This window comes from Pongo pygmaeus, chromosome 19, assembly GCF_028885625.2.
Source record: "Pongo pygmaeus isolate AG05252 chromosome 19, NHGRI_mPonPyg2-v2.0_pri, whole genome shotgun sequence".
NCBI classification, from domain to species: Eukaryota; Metazoa; Chordata; class Mammalia; order Primates; family Hominidae; genus Pongo; species Pongo pygmaeus.
In genome coordinates this window covers 9534537-9551455 of record NC_072392.2, presented here as the reverse complement: position 1 = coordinate 9551455, position 16919 = coordinate 9534537, and the positions used below count along the sequence as shown (strand labels likewise).

Here is a 16919-nt window from a genome sequence, read left to right as displayed (position 1 = left end):
TCCCAAAGTGTTGGGAGTACAGGCGTGAGCCACCGTGCCTGGCTGGGTATGGGGTTTCTTTTTGGGCTGTTGAAAACATTCTAGAATTGACTGTGGTGATGATTGCAAACCTTGTGAACACATTAAAAACCACTCAACTGTACACCTTAACATGGGTGAATTTTATGGTATATGAAATATATTTCAGTTTAAAAAATCCAAGCGCCTCTGGGGAGTGGAATCTTTATGGTGAGAGGGATATGAGACTCATGCTTTTGAATTTTGGATCCTTTTGCATAGTAGGACAGCACAGTTTCTTTATACGCCATGGCCAGAAATAGCTTTAATTTTTCAAAAACAATTTTGTTTTTTTGAGACAAGGTCTCTCTCTGTTGCCCCAGCTGGAGTGCAGTGGCATGATCACCACTCACTGCAGCCTCAAACTCCTGGGCTCAAGCAGTGCTCCCACTTCAACCTCCCAAGTAGCTGGACTACAGGCACACACCACCACGCCTGGCTAATTTTTCAGTTTTTGTGGAAACAGGGGTCTCCCTATGTTGCCCAGGCTAGTCTTGAACTTCTAGGCTCAAGTGATCCTTTCCGCCTTGGCCTCCCAAAGTGCTTGGATTACAGGTGTAAGCCACTGCATCCGGCACAAAAACAAATTTGTTTTAAAAATAGATAAAACAAAGGGCAACAACATAGACAGCTGGCCAAATAGATTCCAGCACATTTGTACAATGGAATACTATGCTATTACGGCAAAGGATGAGATCTATATCTACGTGTATGTACATAGACGTCCTTCATATAAAGTTAGTAAAAAAGCAGGTTGCATTACAACATGAATACCATGATGACATCAGTGGAAAAAGTTTCATAAATAGGTTACAAAATTTAAAAGATACATGCAGGCTGGGAGCGGTGACTCACGCCTATAATCTCAGCACTCTGGGAGGCCGAGGAGGGTGGAACACCTGAGGTTGGGAGTTCGAGACCAGCCTGACCAACATGAAGAGACCCTGTCTCTACTAAAAATACAAAATTAGCCAGGCGTGGTGGGGCATGCCTGTAATCCCAGCTACTTGGGAGGCGGAGGCAGGAGAATCACTTGAACCTGGGAGGCAGAGTTTGTGGTGAGCTGAGATCGTGCCGTTGCACTCCAGCCTGGGAAACAAGAGTGAAACTCCATCTCAAAAAAACAAAAAACAAAAAAAAAGATGCATGCAAACTATAGGATGTCCACTATAATTGGCAGCTTCCCTTTTGTTTCTTTTCCTCTGCATAAAAGCTAGATGAGTTGGGTAGAATAAACCCCTACCACACATTCAGGGTTGACCCCTGACTCTCCAAACCACTCAGCAGAACTCCACCCTTCTCACCACAGAGACTATCCAGGGATGGGCATATTGCATTTTTTTAGTACAGCAAGGTTTGTTTTCCTTTCTTTCTTTTGGCTTTTCAACATTCTTGAATGTTCTGCAAGCAAATTTTAGGCAGCTTAAAATTACAGCAGAGATTAACAGTTTTGCCAGATTAACCTTGGTTAAGGGGCCATTTTCCCCCCAAGACCTAGTCTCTTTGACAGGGGGTGGGATGGGGGTGGCCTAATGGCCTAGCTCCAAGAATCTCCGGGGGTGGGACCCAGGCATCAGTGTTTTTTAAATCTTCCTAGGTAATATCAGTGTGCACCAAAGGTTGAGAATAACTGCTTTAAGTTGAACGGAGGATGTTGGAACTCTTTTCTTTCACTGCAGTGGCCAAAGCCGTGAGGATGTTTGGGCTTCAGAAGGGGCTTGCCTCTAGTGCCCTCTGCCGTGGCAAAAAGAAGGTCTGGTTGGACCCCAATGAGACGAATGAAATTGCCAAGGCCAACTCCCACCAGCAGATCTGGAAGCTGATCAAAGATGAGCTAATTATCCATAGGCCTGTGACTGTCCATTCCTGGCTGGATGATGGGAAAACACCTTGGCCCGCCAGAAGGGCAGGCACATGGGCATAGGTAAGCCAAAGGGTACAGCCCTTTGCCAGAGAAAGTAACCTGGATGAGGAGAATGAGGATTCTGCGCCACCTGCTCTGAAGATACCATGGATCCAAGAAGATTGATCACCACACGAATCACAGCTTGTACCTGAAGGTGGAGGGGAATGTATTCAAAAAACAACTGGATTCTCATAGAACATATCCATGAGCTGACAGCAGAAGCCTGTGAAAAGCTCCCAGCTGAACAGGCTAAGGCCCACAGATCCAAGACCAAGGAAGCACACAAGCGCCGTGAAGAGCATCTCCAGGCCAAGAAGGAGAAGACCAAGACTTGCCCAAGGAGGAAGAAACTAAGAAATAGAAGCTCCCCATTTCTTGTCTGTAGATAGCACTCCTGGTGATTACATAGATTAGTCATTAAAATACAACAAGCCTTTTTCTACCTGCAAAAAAAAAAAAAAAAGAAGTTGAGCTAAGAATGTTAACAGGGGATTTCTGGATACATTTCTTTTTTTTTTTTTTTTTTTTGAGACGGAGTCTCGCTCTTGTCCCCAGGCTGGAGTGCAATGGCACGACCTTGGCTCACTGCAACCTCCACCTCCCAGGTTCAAGCAATTCTTCTGCCTCAGCCTCCTGAGTAGCTGGGATTACAGGCACCTGCCACCATGCCCGGCTAATTTTTGTATTTTTAGTAGAGATGGGTTCTCACCATGTTGGCTAGGTTGGTCTCAAACTCCTAACCTCAGGTGATCCACCTGCCTCGGCCTACCAAAGTGCTGGGATTTCAGGCGTGAGCCACCGAACCCGGCCAATACATTTCTTATCAGAAACAGTCAGTGGCAATGAGCCAGGGAAGGGGTGACCACTTGTGAATGACAAGAAAAAGAGGAAATCTCATGAAAATTTTGTTGACTTGCTATATAGTAAGAGAAGAACTATTATTATATAACTATACACAAATATAAATTTCCTTTGTAATAAACCTATGAAGCTCAAATAAGAAAATATATATAGAAGTGTACTGAAGTATTAAATCCCACGCAAACCTCAGGTGTTATTATTTTTCTTCTACAGATTGTGTTCCTTAGACATTTACATAGGAACATGTACTGCATTGATTGTTCTTCCTAATATATTTTGTTTGTTTGTTTGTTTATTTATTTTTAGCTGGAGTCTCACTCTGTTGCCTAGGCTGGAGTGCAGTGGTGCGATCTTCGCTCACTGCAACCTCTGCCTCCCAGGTTCAAGCGATTCTCCTGCCTCAGCCTCCCAAGTAGCTGGGATTACAGGCCCCGGCACTACGCCTGGCTAATTTTTGTGTTTTTAGTAGAGACAGCGTTTCACCAGGTTGGCCAGGTTGGTTTCAAACTCCTGACCTCAGGTGATCTGCCTGCTTGAACCTGGGAGGCGGAGATTGCGGTGAGCCGAGATTGCGCCATTGCACTCCAGCCTGGGCAACAAGAGTGAAACTCCATCTCAAAAAAAAATTCTTTTCTGTGGCTAAAAAATATTCTATCGGGTATGGAAGGAGCATACCTCAACGTGATAAAGACCTTATATGACAAACCCACAGCTAATTATCACACTGAATGGGGTGAAATTGAAAGCCTTTCCACTAAGACCTGAAACAAGATATGGATGCTGTCAGATCCCAGGGTCTGGGTCCAGCCCATGCTGAAGTCCGAGGGGAGTGGGTGGATGAGCAGAAAGAACACTCGGGGGCTGTAGGCAGGTGGAAGATGATTTTATTCAGCAGCAGCTCTCATCAACAGCTTTCTCACACTGTCCGCCTTGCCTCCGCTGCTTGAGCTGGCATCTCCCACATACAGCTGCGCAGCCGGCTCTACCCTGCCTTCAGGGTCAGCAGCTTAACTCTTTGTCTCTCTGGGCACGAGTGGGCTGAGCTGTGTCCTGGCTCCCCCTTGTCCATCTGCAAAGATGGACAGCTCTGGCTCTCTCTCTCTTTCTCTGGGCGCCAGGGCACCTGCACAGTGTCCACAGGGCAATTATACCTTTAACAGACAATAGTGATGTAGAGCCAAGTGATGGCCTTTCCCATGTTATGGCAACATGGCTGTGTTAACAGTGGAATTATACACCTGCACTCTAAACTTGCTGAGTCACGCAGGATATGGACACCCTACCTTGGCCTATCCTTGACCAAAGCACAGCCATGTTCCTTACAGATGCTCACTCTGGCCACCTGTGTTCAACACAGTACTGGGAAGATTGTATAACCCTTAGAGCTCAGGCCAATCAAATCGGACTCTCTGAAGGTACACCCAGGCACCAGTGATTCCCTAAAGTTGCCCAGGTGATTTCAACATGCAGCCAACTTTGAAAACCACTCTTTTATGGTATTTTTCTCAGAGGCTTTTCAGACAATGCACACTGAAATATAGATGGGCCAAGAGAGAACATTAGAGGGGACAGGGCCCTTGTCACTTCTGGAAATATACCCTGCAGAAAATAAGCAAATATTGCAAACTTGGCATCTGAAAAAGTATCTTGCATCTATACAGAACTTAAATAAATTTATAAGATAAAACAAAAACTCCGTTAAAAAGCAGGCAAAGGACATGAACACTTTGCAAAAGAAGACACACATGCAGCCAACAAGCATATGAAAAAAGGCTCAATATCACTGGTCATTAGAGAAATGCAAAGCAAAACCACAATGAGATAACCACCTCATATCAGGCAGAACAACTATTATTAAAAAGTCAAAAAATAACAGATGCTGGTGAGGTTGCAAAGAAAAGGGAATGCTTATGTACTGTTGGTGGGAGTGTAGATTAGTTGAACCATTGTGGAAAGCAGGGTGGTGATTCCTCAAACAGCTAAAAACAGAACTATCATTCAACCCAGCAATCCCATTACTGGCTACATACTCAAAGGAATATAAATTGTTCTACCATAAAGACACATATGATTGTGTGTGTATCACAGCACTATTCACACTAGCAAAGACATGGAATCAACCCAAATGCTCATCAATGGTAGACTGGATAAAGAAAATGTGGTACATATACATCATGGACTACTATGCAGCCATAAAAGAGAATGAGATCATGTTCGTTACAGGAACATGGATGGAGCTGGAGGCCATAATCCTTAGCAACCTAATGCAGGAGTAGAAAACCAAATACCACATGTTCTTACTTATAAGTGGGAGCTAAATGATGAGAACACATGAACACATAGAAGGGAACACAGACACTGGGGCCTGCTTGAGGGTGGAGGGTGGGAGGAGGGAGAGGATCAGAAAAAATAACTACTGGGTACTAGGCTGAGCACCTGGTTGATGAAATAATCTGTACAACAAACCCATGACATAAGTTTACCTATACAACAAACCTGCACATGTACGTCTAACCTAAAATAAAAGTTAAAAAAAATAAAGAAAATAAGTAACTATGTTTAGTACATTACCTTCCGTCATCTGGGCCTCCTAGTGATACCAAGTACAAATCATTTGGAGAAAAGGCCAGAGCTTCAATTTTGCCTTTGTGAAGGGACAGCCGAGCAAGCAGCTCTCTTTTCTTATAACCCCACAAAATGATGTCTGCCTGGGGGCAAGAACACACCGTCAGATCATAGGGAGGCATTAAAAGCATCCGAGGAGATAGCTACCCTTCTTGGTGAAAACAAATTAGTACTGTCACTTTTCTTTTTTCTTTTTTCTATTTTTTTTTTTTTGAAACGGAGTCTCGCTCTTTTTTGCCCAGGCTGGAGTGCAATGGCGCTATCTCCGCTCACTGCAACCTCCACCTCCTGGGTTCAAGCAATTCTCCCTGTCTCAGCCTCCCGAGTAGCTGGGATTACAGGCATGCACCACCACGCCTGGCTAATTTTGTATTTTTAGTAGAGACGGGTTTCACCATGTTGGCTAGGCTGGTCTCGAACACCTGACCTCAGGTGATCCGACCGTCTCGGTCTCCCAAAGTGCTGGGATTACAGGCGTGAGCCACTGCGCCCGGCCCGTTCTATCACTTTTCTAGAAATCAGATCAGGTTCTACAAACATGACAGCAACACAATGGAAACAGCTTTAAGCGGGAACTTTCGTTTGTGAGCATTATCAGTCACAAGCTGAAACCTCGGGTATAAAATCATTAGAGTCCTTCACTCCCGGTCTGACGGAATGAAAATGAGTTAAAAGAGAAGTCAAAAGGAAGAAGAAGGAAGAATAAAGCACATTGCCACACAGAACTAACAACTTGAAGCGGGGCAGTTCTTCTAGGGAGGCACCTCTAGATAAATTGACAATGAGTCGTTTTCACTGTATTCACCTTGAACCCCATGAATGTGACTTGTCCGGAGGCGATGTACTCTCCAGACCTGGAGATGGCCAAGCAGGAGACGTTGTTGCCATGACCCTGTAGGAAGTTCTGCTCTTTAGTATTTATTGCCTGAATGAGGACTGTGCAACCAAGAGGATAAATCACATGCTCCTGGTCAGGATGACATTTGAGACCAGTAGGCACATGTCCTAAAAGAGAGAGATTCACAGTAATAATAATCAGGTACAGAAGTGGCCAGGAATTTTCTACCTGAGTACAAAACACAACACTTTTTTTTTTTGTGACGGAGTCTTGCTTTTGTCACCCAGCCTGGGGGCAATGGCGCAGTCTTAGCTCACTGCAACCTTCACCTCCTGGGTTCAAGTGATTCTCCTGCTTCAGCCTCCCAAGTAGCTGGGATTACAGGCACCCGCCACCACACCCGGCTAATTTTTTTTTGTATTTTTAGTAGAGACAGGGTTTCACCATGTTGGTCAGGCTGGTCTTGAACTCCTGACCTCGTGATCCGCCCACCTCAGCCTCCCAAAGTGCTGGGATTACAGGCGTGAGCCACCGTGCCCAGCCAACACTTTTAAAATAAGCCTTAGTTCAGCTAAAAGAAGTTGGGGAAGTAAGTAATTTTATTTCACTGACAAAAAGGTTCATCTAGTAATCACTTCTTAAACTTTGATGTTTATAAAAATCCCTGAGGGGGATCTAGAACTAGAAATTCCATTCGACCCAGCCATCCCATTACTGGGTATATACCCAAAGGACTATAAATTATGCTGCTATAAAGACACATGCACACGTATGTTTATTGCGGCATTATTCACAATAGCAAAGACTTGGAACCAACCCAAATGTCCAACAATGATAGACTGGATTAAGAAAATGTGGCACATATACACCATGGAATACTATGCAGCCATAAAAAATGATGAGTTCATGTCCTTTGTAGGGACATGGATGAAATTGGAAATCATCATTCTCAGTAAACTATCGCAAGAACAAAAAACCAAACACCGCATATTCTCACTCATAGGTGGAAATTGAACAATGAGAACACATGGACACAGGAAGGGGAACATCACACTTCGGGGACTGTTGCGGGGTGGGGGGAGGGGGGAGGGATAGCATTGGGAGATATACCTAATGCTAGATGACCAGTTAGTGGGTGCAGCGCACCAGCATGGCACGTGTATACATATGTAACTAACCTGCACATTGCGCACATGTACCATAAAACCTAAGGTATAATAATAATAATAATATAAATAAATAAATAAATAAAAATTAAAAAAAAAATCCCTGAGGGATCCTGTTAAAATGCAGATTCCGATTTCAGGTCTGAGAAGGGGTTGAGATTCTGTATTTCTCATAAGCTCCTAAGTGATGCTGATGCTGGTCCAGCAAGGCCTACGGCCAATTCTCATAATCCTAAAAAGTGTGAGTGCATGGAGCGTGAGCAGCCTGCTTGGGTGAGTGCACAGTCATAGGGAGAACTACCTCAGGCAAAGGTTTGGTAAAGATAAAAATTTGGCCTATTTTACTTCACAAAGCATAATATTCTCCAGGTTCATCCATGTCTTTACAAATGGCATGATATCCTTCTTTTTAAAGTCTAAGTAATATTACATTGTGTGGCCAGGCGCGGTGGCTCACACCTGTAATCCCAGCACTTTGGGAGGCTGAGGCGGGCAGATCACGAGGTCAGGAGTTTGAGACCAGCCTGGGCAATATGGTGAAACCCTGCCTCTACTAAAAATACAAATATTAGCCAGGCGTGGTGGTGGGCGCCTGTAGTCCCAGCTACTTGGGAGGCTGAGGCAGAAGAATCGCTTGAACCCGGGAGGAGGAGGTTGCAGTGAGCCGAGATCACGCCACTGCACTCCAGCCTGGGCAAAAGAGTAAGACTCCATCTCAAAAATAAGTAAATAAATAAATAAATAAGGCTGGTCGCGGTGGCTCACGCCTGTAATCCCAGCACTTTGGGAGGCTGAGGTGGGCGGATCACGAGGTCAGGAGATCGAGACCATCCTGGCTAACACGGTGAGACCCTATCTCTACTAAAAATACAAAAAATTAACCGGGTGTGGTGGCAGGCGCCTGTAGTCCCAGCTGCTCGGGAGGCTGAGGCAGAAGAATGGCATGAACCCAGGAGGCGGAGCTTGCAGTGAGCCAAGATTGTGCCACTGCACTCCAGCCAGGGCGACAGAGCGAGACTCCGTCTCAAAATAAAATAAAATAAATAAATAAATGAATAAACCAGAGCGAGGGTCCATCTCTCTCTCTCTCTCTCTCTCTCTATATATATATATATAACATTGTGTGTGCCTATATATATATAACATTGTGTGTGCCTGTGTGTGTGTGTGACATTTTCTTTATCCATTCATCTGTTGATGGACATTTAGGTTGTTTCCACATCTTGGCTGTTGCAAATAGTGCTGAACATAGCGCTGAACAGAACATAGAGGTGCAAATACTTCTTCCATATACTGATTTCATTTCCTTATACCCATAAGTGGGATTGCTAGATCATCTGGTAGTTTTCTTTTTAATTTTTTGAGGAAACTCTATACTGTTTTCTGTAATGGCTGCACCAATTTGCATTCCCACCAACAGTGGACAGGGCATCCCTTTCTCCACATTCTCGCCAGCTTGTTACCTTTTGTCTGTGTGATAATAGCCATTCTAACAGGTGTGAGGTGATATCTCACTCAGGCTTTGATTTGCATTTCCCTGATGACTAGTGATGCTGGGTACCTTTTTATATACCCGTTGCCCATTTGTATGTCTTCTTTTGAGGAATATCTATTCAGGATCTTAATTCATTTTTTTTCAAATGAACCTGGAGGGCATTATGCTAAGTGAAGCCAGACACAGAAAGACAAATACTGCATGGTGATCTCACTTAGATGTGGAACCTGAAAAAGCCAAATGTATAAAAGCAGAGAGTAGAATGGTGTTCGCTAGGGGTAGGGGAATGAAGAGATGTTGGTCAGAGGGTGAAAAGGTCCGCTGTGCAGGATAAAGAAGTTCTAGAGACCCAATGTACAGCATGGTCACAGTTAATAATACTGCATTGTGGCCAGGTGTGGTGGCTCACTCCTGGAATCCCAGCACTTTGGGAGGCCAAGGCAGGCAGATCACCTGAGGTCAGGAGTTCAAGACCAGCCTGGCCAACATGGTGAAACCCCGTCTCTACTAAAAATACAAAAAATTAGCTGGGCATGGTGGCGGGCGCCTGTAATCCCAGCTACTCGGGAGGCTGAGGCAGGAGAATCACTGGAACCCGCGAGGCGGAGGTTGCAGTGAGCCGAGATCACACTATTGCACTCCAGCCTGGGTGACAAGAACAAAATTCCATCTCAAAAAATGAATAAATAAATAAAAAATAATAATACTGTATTGTATATTTGAAATCTGCTACAAGAGTTGATCTTAAGTGTTTTCATCACACACAAAAAGTAACTATGTGAAGCGAATATGTTAATTAGTTTGATTGTAGACATCATTTCACAATGTATATGTATATCAACACATTATGTTGTACACTTTAAATTGATACAACTTTAATATGTCAAGTATGCCTCAATATAACCAGGAAAATAATCTTTTTTAAATTTCGGTTTCAGTTCTGAGTGCCCACCAGGTGCTCTGAAGAGCCTGGGACCTTTCATGGTGATGCCTCTTTCCACAGGCAGCTCTCGCACTCCAAATATCTGCCAAAGTAACACTACTGCTTCCATGTTACAGAAAAGTTTGTTTGCTTGAATGTAATTATTGTTTTGCTTGAGTTGGTAGTTTATTCACTAAAAACAGTTTCAGAACAGGACCTTCAGCAAAAATAAAAGAAAATACAATGACCAACAACTCTGGGAATGGGCTGACCAGCCTGGTAAGAACAGGGCAGATGGCATCTGCAGAAGGCCCCAAAATATTGACTAACTGCCTACCTGAGACTGCACATGTTTCACAAAAATGCTTTGATCATTATTCCTCTAATTTCCCTGATCCAGAGACTCAACTCGGTGAGGTGGTCTTTGAACGCTAGTTTATTTTCTCCCCTGGGTTGCTGGCTTCTCCAAGAAAGCTAACCTTCCTTTCACCAAAGCTCATCTCTTGAGTTTTCAGCTTTCAAGTGACAAGTGGCCCAAACCTGATTTTGGTTACACCAAGAATCATCTCAACAATTATAAACCCTTGTAAGATGCTTTAATATGAAACAGACCCAGGTCCTCCGTTATTGCTCACCTATGGTCAGAATTTTTTTGATTGCTCTTCGTGTTTATTTTATAATATAAACTTGCATGTCACCTTGGCTATTTAAAATTCATGATTGTGTTTTTAGTGAGATCGTATTAAATGTATAGGTTAACTTAAGGGAAAATGATTTTTATAATAATATAAAATACCTCTATTTTAAAAACAGGATCTGTTTCTTCATAAGTCTCCTTTTATGCCTTCTAGTAGCATTTTCCATTTTTTTCATAAAGATCTCACTCATTTCTTATTACATTTATTCTTGGGTTTTTAAAAATCTTTTTTGTTGCTATCTCCTTCTCCATCGAAAGACTCATAAATATTTATTAATACAATCTTCTTGTTCTTAAATGAATGCTTCTTTTATATTTAACTCCCTCTGGAATTCATTTTGGTGCTTTATGTGATTCCTGTAGCTAAATGGATTATTTTTCCTCAAATGGCCAAATGTAATTATTGAATAAATGATTCTTTTCATTGTAATTGAGTGTTCCTTTTTTATGCAGTATGTTCTTATAATACCAAGGTTTATGACTTTAGGGTGACTTATTCCTACTAAAAAAATTTTATTTTTTTCTAATTGCAGGTTCTTTATAAACAATCATATGGCTATCCATATGGAAAAATTAAACTTAGATTCATAATTCACACCTTACACAAACAATATCTTCCAGGTATATCAAAGACCTAAATGTGAAAAACAAGATAACATGTACAAAAAGTGTAAGAAATGACTTTCTAACTATGACACAAAAAGAGCAAATCATAAAAGAAAAGGCTGATATATTTACCCAGTTATGTTAAAAATGAAAAACATCTAGGCTGGGCTGTGTGGCTCATGCCTGTAATCCCAGCACTTTGGGAGGCCGAGGCAGGCAGATCACTTGAGGCTAGGAGTTTGAGACCAGCCTGGCAAATATGGCGAAATCCTGTCTCTACTAAAAATACAAAAATTAGCTGGGCGTGGTGGTGGACACCAATCATCCCAGCTACTTGAGAGGCTGAGGCAGGAGAATCGCTTAAACCTGGGAGGTGGATGTTGCAGTGAGCTGAGATTGTGCCACTGCACTCCAGCCTGGGTGACAGGGTGAGACTCTTTCTCAAAAAAAAAAAAAATTTAATGACTAAAGACATTGTTATTGGAAGGATGAAGAGAAAAACACAAACAAGAAGATATTTTCAATGTATGCAATAGACAAAGGATCATCTCCATAACATACGAAGAACTCCTACAAGACAATAAGGAAAACATAGGCTTCTCAATAGAAAAATGAGCAAAGGATATGGATAGCCAGTTTATGCTGAAGGAAATTCAAAACCCAATAAACATACAAAAAGAGATGCAACCTCATAAGTAACCAGGAAAATGTAAATTATGTCCGAAATGAGATACCATGTCATATCCACCAAAATGGCTAAAATTAAGATGGCTGACAGTACCAGGCATCCGTGTTGATGTGGAACAAAGGCAACACTCATAAAATGCTTGGTGGGAGAGTAAATCGGTCTAATCGCTTTGGAAAACAATGTGTCTTTATTGATGATGCTTGAACGCGCACATGCCCCAGGACCCAGCTACTCTACTCTTAGGTGTGTAACCTGCCCAGAGATAACCTTGTAACATGCAGGTGTGTATTTCTTCAGATTTATTTTTGTTTTTGCATTTAAAAATTATGGTTCTTGGTTGCAAACTAGAAGAGTCAACTCTGGCTAAATGTAGCTCAAAAAGAATTATATGGAAGGAATACATATTGCTCACACAACTGGCAGGAAGTTTGGGTCACACTTGAAAAATGGGCAGAATTAATAGCAAGGTGAGACCAAGTGACATGAACTAAAGACCTCTCATGGCCACACTGCTCAACACTCAATGCTCCTTTGCATCATTCCTATAAGAGTGGAACTGCTGAGTGGGAATGTCTGATTGGCTGAGCCAATTATGTTACATCTCTCAATTGGCTGCCAAGGAATTAGGAGAGAAAATATGTGCCCCTTTTAGGCTCTCACTAAAGCAATAGAACCAGCTCCTACCTATCCTGGGATACTTCTCAAATAGAATAGTATTCAGATATGGAGTAACCAAAACTACGCATGTCCACCACAATTCATTTCTTTGCTCTCTTCTCCAGACATACTCACACACACTCCATTTTCTCTCTCTCGCCTTCTCTCCCTCCCTCTCTGTCTCCCTCTGTCCCTCCCTCTCTCTCCTCTCTCTCTATCCCCCCTCTCTCTCTCAAACATATGTACACTTTAAACTGTAATAGGCTCATATCATATACACTGTATGGCAAACTGCATTTTATACTTAATATATCTTTGACATCTTTCCTCGTTAGTTTATATACATCTATTCCATTTTTCTTAAGGATTATACAGTATCGAATTGCACAAAAGGAATATAATTTTAAAAATTATTGGAGTGAAATTCACATAACATAAAATTAACTATTTTAAAGTGAACAATTCAGTGGCATTTAGTACATTCACAATGCTGTGCAACCACCACTTCTGTCAAGTTCAAAAACATTTCTGGAGCGTAATTTTTTTGTTGTTTTTTGTTTTTTGTTTTTTTTCTTTTGAGACGGAGTCTCGCTCTGTCGCCCAGGATGGAGTGCAGTGGTGCGATCTCGGCTCACTGCAAGCTCCGCCTCCCAGGTTCACACCATTCTCCTGCCTCAGCCTCCCAAGTAGCTGGGACTACAGGCGCCCGCCACCACGCCCGGCGAATTTTTTGGTATTTTTAATAGAGACAGGGTTTCACCGTGTTAGCCAGGATGGTCTCGATCTCCTGACCTCGTGGTCCACCCGCCTTGGCCTCCCAAAGTGCTGGGATTACAGGCGTGAGCCACCGCACCTGGCCACGTAATTTTTTAAAACTTCTTACCAATTTGGGTTGTTTCTTCCAATGTTTCAGCTATTATAGACAATATCACAGTGAACTTCTTTGTACATACATTTTTTGAAAACTTGAATAAGTGATTCAAGTTCTTAAAAGCTCAAAGATTATCCTCATTAAAAATTGTAATAGATACTATAAAACTGGCCTTCAAAAAGGTTGTAAAATTAATACTGGCAATAGTAATTGAGAACCATTTCTTATTCTCACCTTATTATATTACCCTTTTTTTTTTCCTTTTTTTGCCTTTGCCAGTTTGAGAAGCAAAAAACATCATTGCTTTAACAGCATTTTTTTTTTTTTTTTTGAGACCAGGTCTCACTCACTCTGTTGCCCAGGCTGGAGTGCAGTGGTACAGCAATGGCTCACTGCGGCCTCTACCTCCCGGGCTCAGGTGATCCTCCCACCTCAGCCTCTCGAATAGCTGAGACTACAGGCATGCATCACCATGCCTGGCTATTTTTTGGTATTTTTAATAGAGATAGGGTTCCATCACGTTGCCCAGGCTGGTCTCGAACTCCTGGCCTCAAGGAATCTTCCTGCCTCAACCTCCCAAAGTGCTGGGATTACTGGTGTGAGCCACCGCACATGACCTTTAATAGCATTTTTTAGCTTTTTGAACTAATAGCCATTTATATTTATTTACCTATTTACAGGGTCTGGCTTTTTTATTTTTTTTTTAAACAAAGGTCCAGATAGTAAATATTTTAGGCTTTGTGGGCAATATGGTCTCTTGAGACTACTCATCTCTGCTAGTGTGGTATAAAAGCAGCCATAGACAATATATAAACAAATGGGCATAGCTACATTCCAATAAAACTTTATTTACAAAAACAGGCAGTGGGCCAGATTTGCCCATGGGCTATAGTTTGTAGACTCCTGGTCTACTTTGTTGTTGTTGCTGTTTTTAGTTTATAAGAACTCTTTGTATACCATAATAGGAAAATCATGGGCTATCTACTCCAGTCAATGGACGAATGTGACCAAACCCTTAATAACTATAACTTTATTAAATGTTTTTAACACAAGTATATTTGGTTTGCTTAAATAATTAACTCCTGCCAAAATGCAATACCTACAAGTGTCAAGTACAGTTACATATTGATACCATAAAGTTAAAATTCAAGTTTAAGGCTGGTCGCGGTGGCTCATGCCTGTAATCCCAGCACTTTGGGAGGCCAAGGCGGGTGGATCACCTGAGGTCAGGAGTTCAAGACCAGCCTGGCCAACGTGGCGAAACACCGTCTCTATTAAAAATACAAAAATTAGCCAGGCGTGGTGGCGGATACATGGATACCTGTAATCCCAGCTACTCGGGAGGCTGAGGCAGGAGAATCGCTTGAACCCATGAGGCAGAGGTTGCAGTGAGCCAAGATCGCACCACTGCCCTCCAGCCTGGGCGACAGAGTGAGACTCCATCTCAAAAAAAAAAAATTCAAGTTGAATAATGTAACACTACAGTGAGTTTCAGTATTGCAGTGATAAAAGGGACCTTGCTTTTGTTTCTAATTTGTTTCCATCTGAAATCTAAACTCAATCACTTGGCATTTAAGGCCTCTGAAATCTAATTCCAGCTTCTCTTTCCTGTGTTATCCTGCCAGTCCCTGATACTGAAGCCACACCAAGCTATTTGCCTTTCTGCAGCCAGGCCCTGCACTCTCCACTTTTCCTCCTTTGCCCACCGCTATTGCTGTAAGCTGAAATATTCTGCCTTCAATCTTTATCTGCTGACTCCTAGTCACAATCTTTTCTCCCGAGCCTTATGAAAGTTCTGTCTTTTTTCTCTCTCTCTCTTTTTTTAGAGCTAGTATAGCTTTTTAAAATAAACATTTTTCAGTGAAGACAAAATACAGAAAACTCAATAACTTTTGTAAACTAAAAATAAAATCCTAAACACCCCAATCCCCCTGCTGCCCCACCCCAGCCACTGACTGAAAGATCCCCTTTTGGACAAAGGGACCCCCAAAACACCTTAAAGCAGAGTTCCCAGCCTTGATGGAATGGGTGGTCAGACATGCCTCATTATACCCCCGCTCTTTTGTGGTTTAGACACAACTGATCAGCATTAATCTTAAAATAGAGATCATAAGATTGACAGAAACAGACTCTGTGGCAATAAGATATCAAATTATAAACAGGACCTAAGGCCATGCACCCCTCCACCCTATGGCTGGGTGTGGTGGCTCATGCCTATAATCCCAGCACTTTGGGAGGCCAAGGCGGGTGGATCACCTGAGGTCAGGAATTGGAGACTAGCCTGGCCAACGTGGTGAAACCCCGTCTCTACTAAGAATACAAAAATTAGCCAGGCGTGATGGTGGGTGCTTATAATCCCAGCTACTCTGGAGGCTGAGGCAGGAGAATAGCTTGAATCCAGGAGGTGGAGGTTGCAGTGAGCCGAGATCATGCCATTGCACTCCAGAGCGAGACTCCGCCATCTCGAAATAAATAAATAAAATAAACTATGCACTGCCACAAGGTTTTTCTTTTTCTCTGGCAGCTAAACAAGCACTTATCTCAAGATAAGCAATATGAAAACAACTGCAACCTGTCCAGTTCATAGGCACTTACTAACAGAAGCCCTGTTCAACCCGCCATAAGAGCAGTTTTGATTGGACAACAGACTGATTTCAGTAATGTTCTCCTGGCAAGAAGACCACTCACCACGGACTACCTCTGGCCAGTTTACTGAGGCTTCTCACCTAACGTGCCTTCATGTCCTGAAAAGGCCTTTTGACATATAGGACCTAGTTGTAATACATTTAAATGTTAGGTCTCCATCCCAAGGTGAATATGGGTAATATATTACATCAATGTTTGTTCAATACACATGTGTCGGGACCACCTTCATGAATATTCATAGCTCCTCCTATAACCTGTTGAATATGTATGTTTATTTATTTATTTATTTATTTTTTTTGAGACAGAGTCTCGCTCTGTCCCCCAGGCTGGAGTGCAGTGGTGTGACCTCGGCTCACTGCAACCTCTGCCTCCCAAGTTCAAGTGCTTCTCCTCCCTCAGCCTCTCAAGTAGCTGGGATTACAGACACCTACCACCACGCCCGGATAATTTTTGTATTTTTAGTATAGATGGGGTTTCACCATGTTGGACCAGGATGGTCTCGAACTCCTGACCTCAGGTGATCTACCTGCCGTGGCCTCCCAAAGTGCTGGGATTACAGGCATGAGCCACTGCCCCCGGCCTCAGTTGCAGAGTTCTATGTGTGTGGTTCTACATTGGCTCAACAAGTGACGCTTTGCAACCCACTGTAGGCTGCTCAATTGTTTCTCAATGATCTTGTAACCAACTCTCAAGATATCTGATATCCGAAATGTATAAAGCACTCACTTTCTATCGGAGACTGTTAAAGTAAAACCAAGAGTCAAGAGCTAAGTCCTAGAGTATGCTTAAAACTTTAGACAGTGATGGTTCTGCATCCACATTCTTAAAGCTTTCAGGCATCACAACACACATTTTTGAAAAGTTTTGCTTCTCCTAAAATCTAA

General features: G+C 42.6%; 1 protein-coding gene and 1 pseudogene across 3 annotated transcripts in view; one reads left to right on the top strand and one right to left on the bottom strand.

Moving 5' to 3' along the window:
• The window catches only part of CFAP52 (cilia and flagella associated protein 52), a 64506-nt gene that overhangs the window by 46586 nt on the left and 1001 nt on the right, over window positions 1-16919 (bottom strand). For 2 of the 3 annotated variants that reach the window (XM_054456615.2, XM_054456616.2), the window contains exons 2-3: window positions 6255-6454; window positions 5396-5532 (exon numbers count right to left, since the gene is read on the bottom strand). In XM_054456615.2, coding sequence (XP_054312590.1) covers window positions 5396-5532; window positions 6255-6454 — 337 coding nt within the window. The remainder of the gene's footprint in view (window positions 1-5395; window positions 5533-6254; window positions 6455-16919) is intronic. The other variant, XM_054456618.2, reaches the window with a different exon arrangement.
• Window positions 1754-2324, top strand: LOC129016860 (large ribosomal subunit protein eL19-like; annotated as a pseudogene).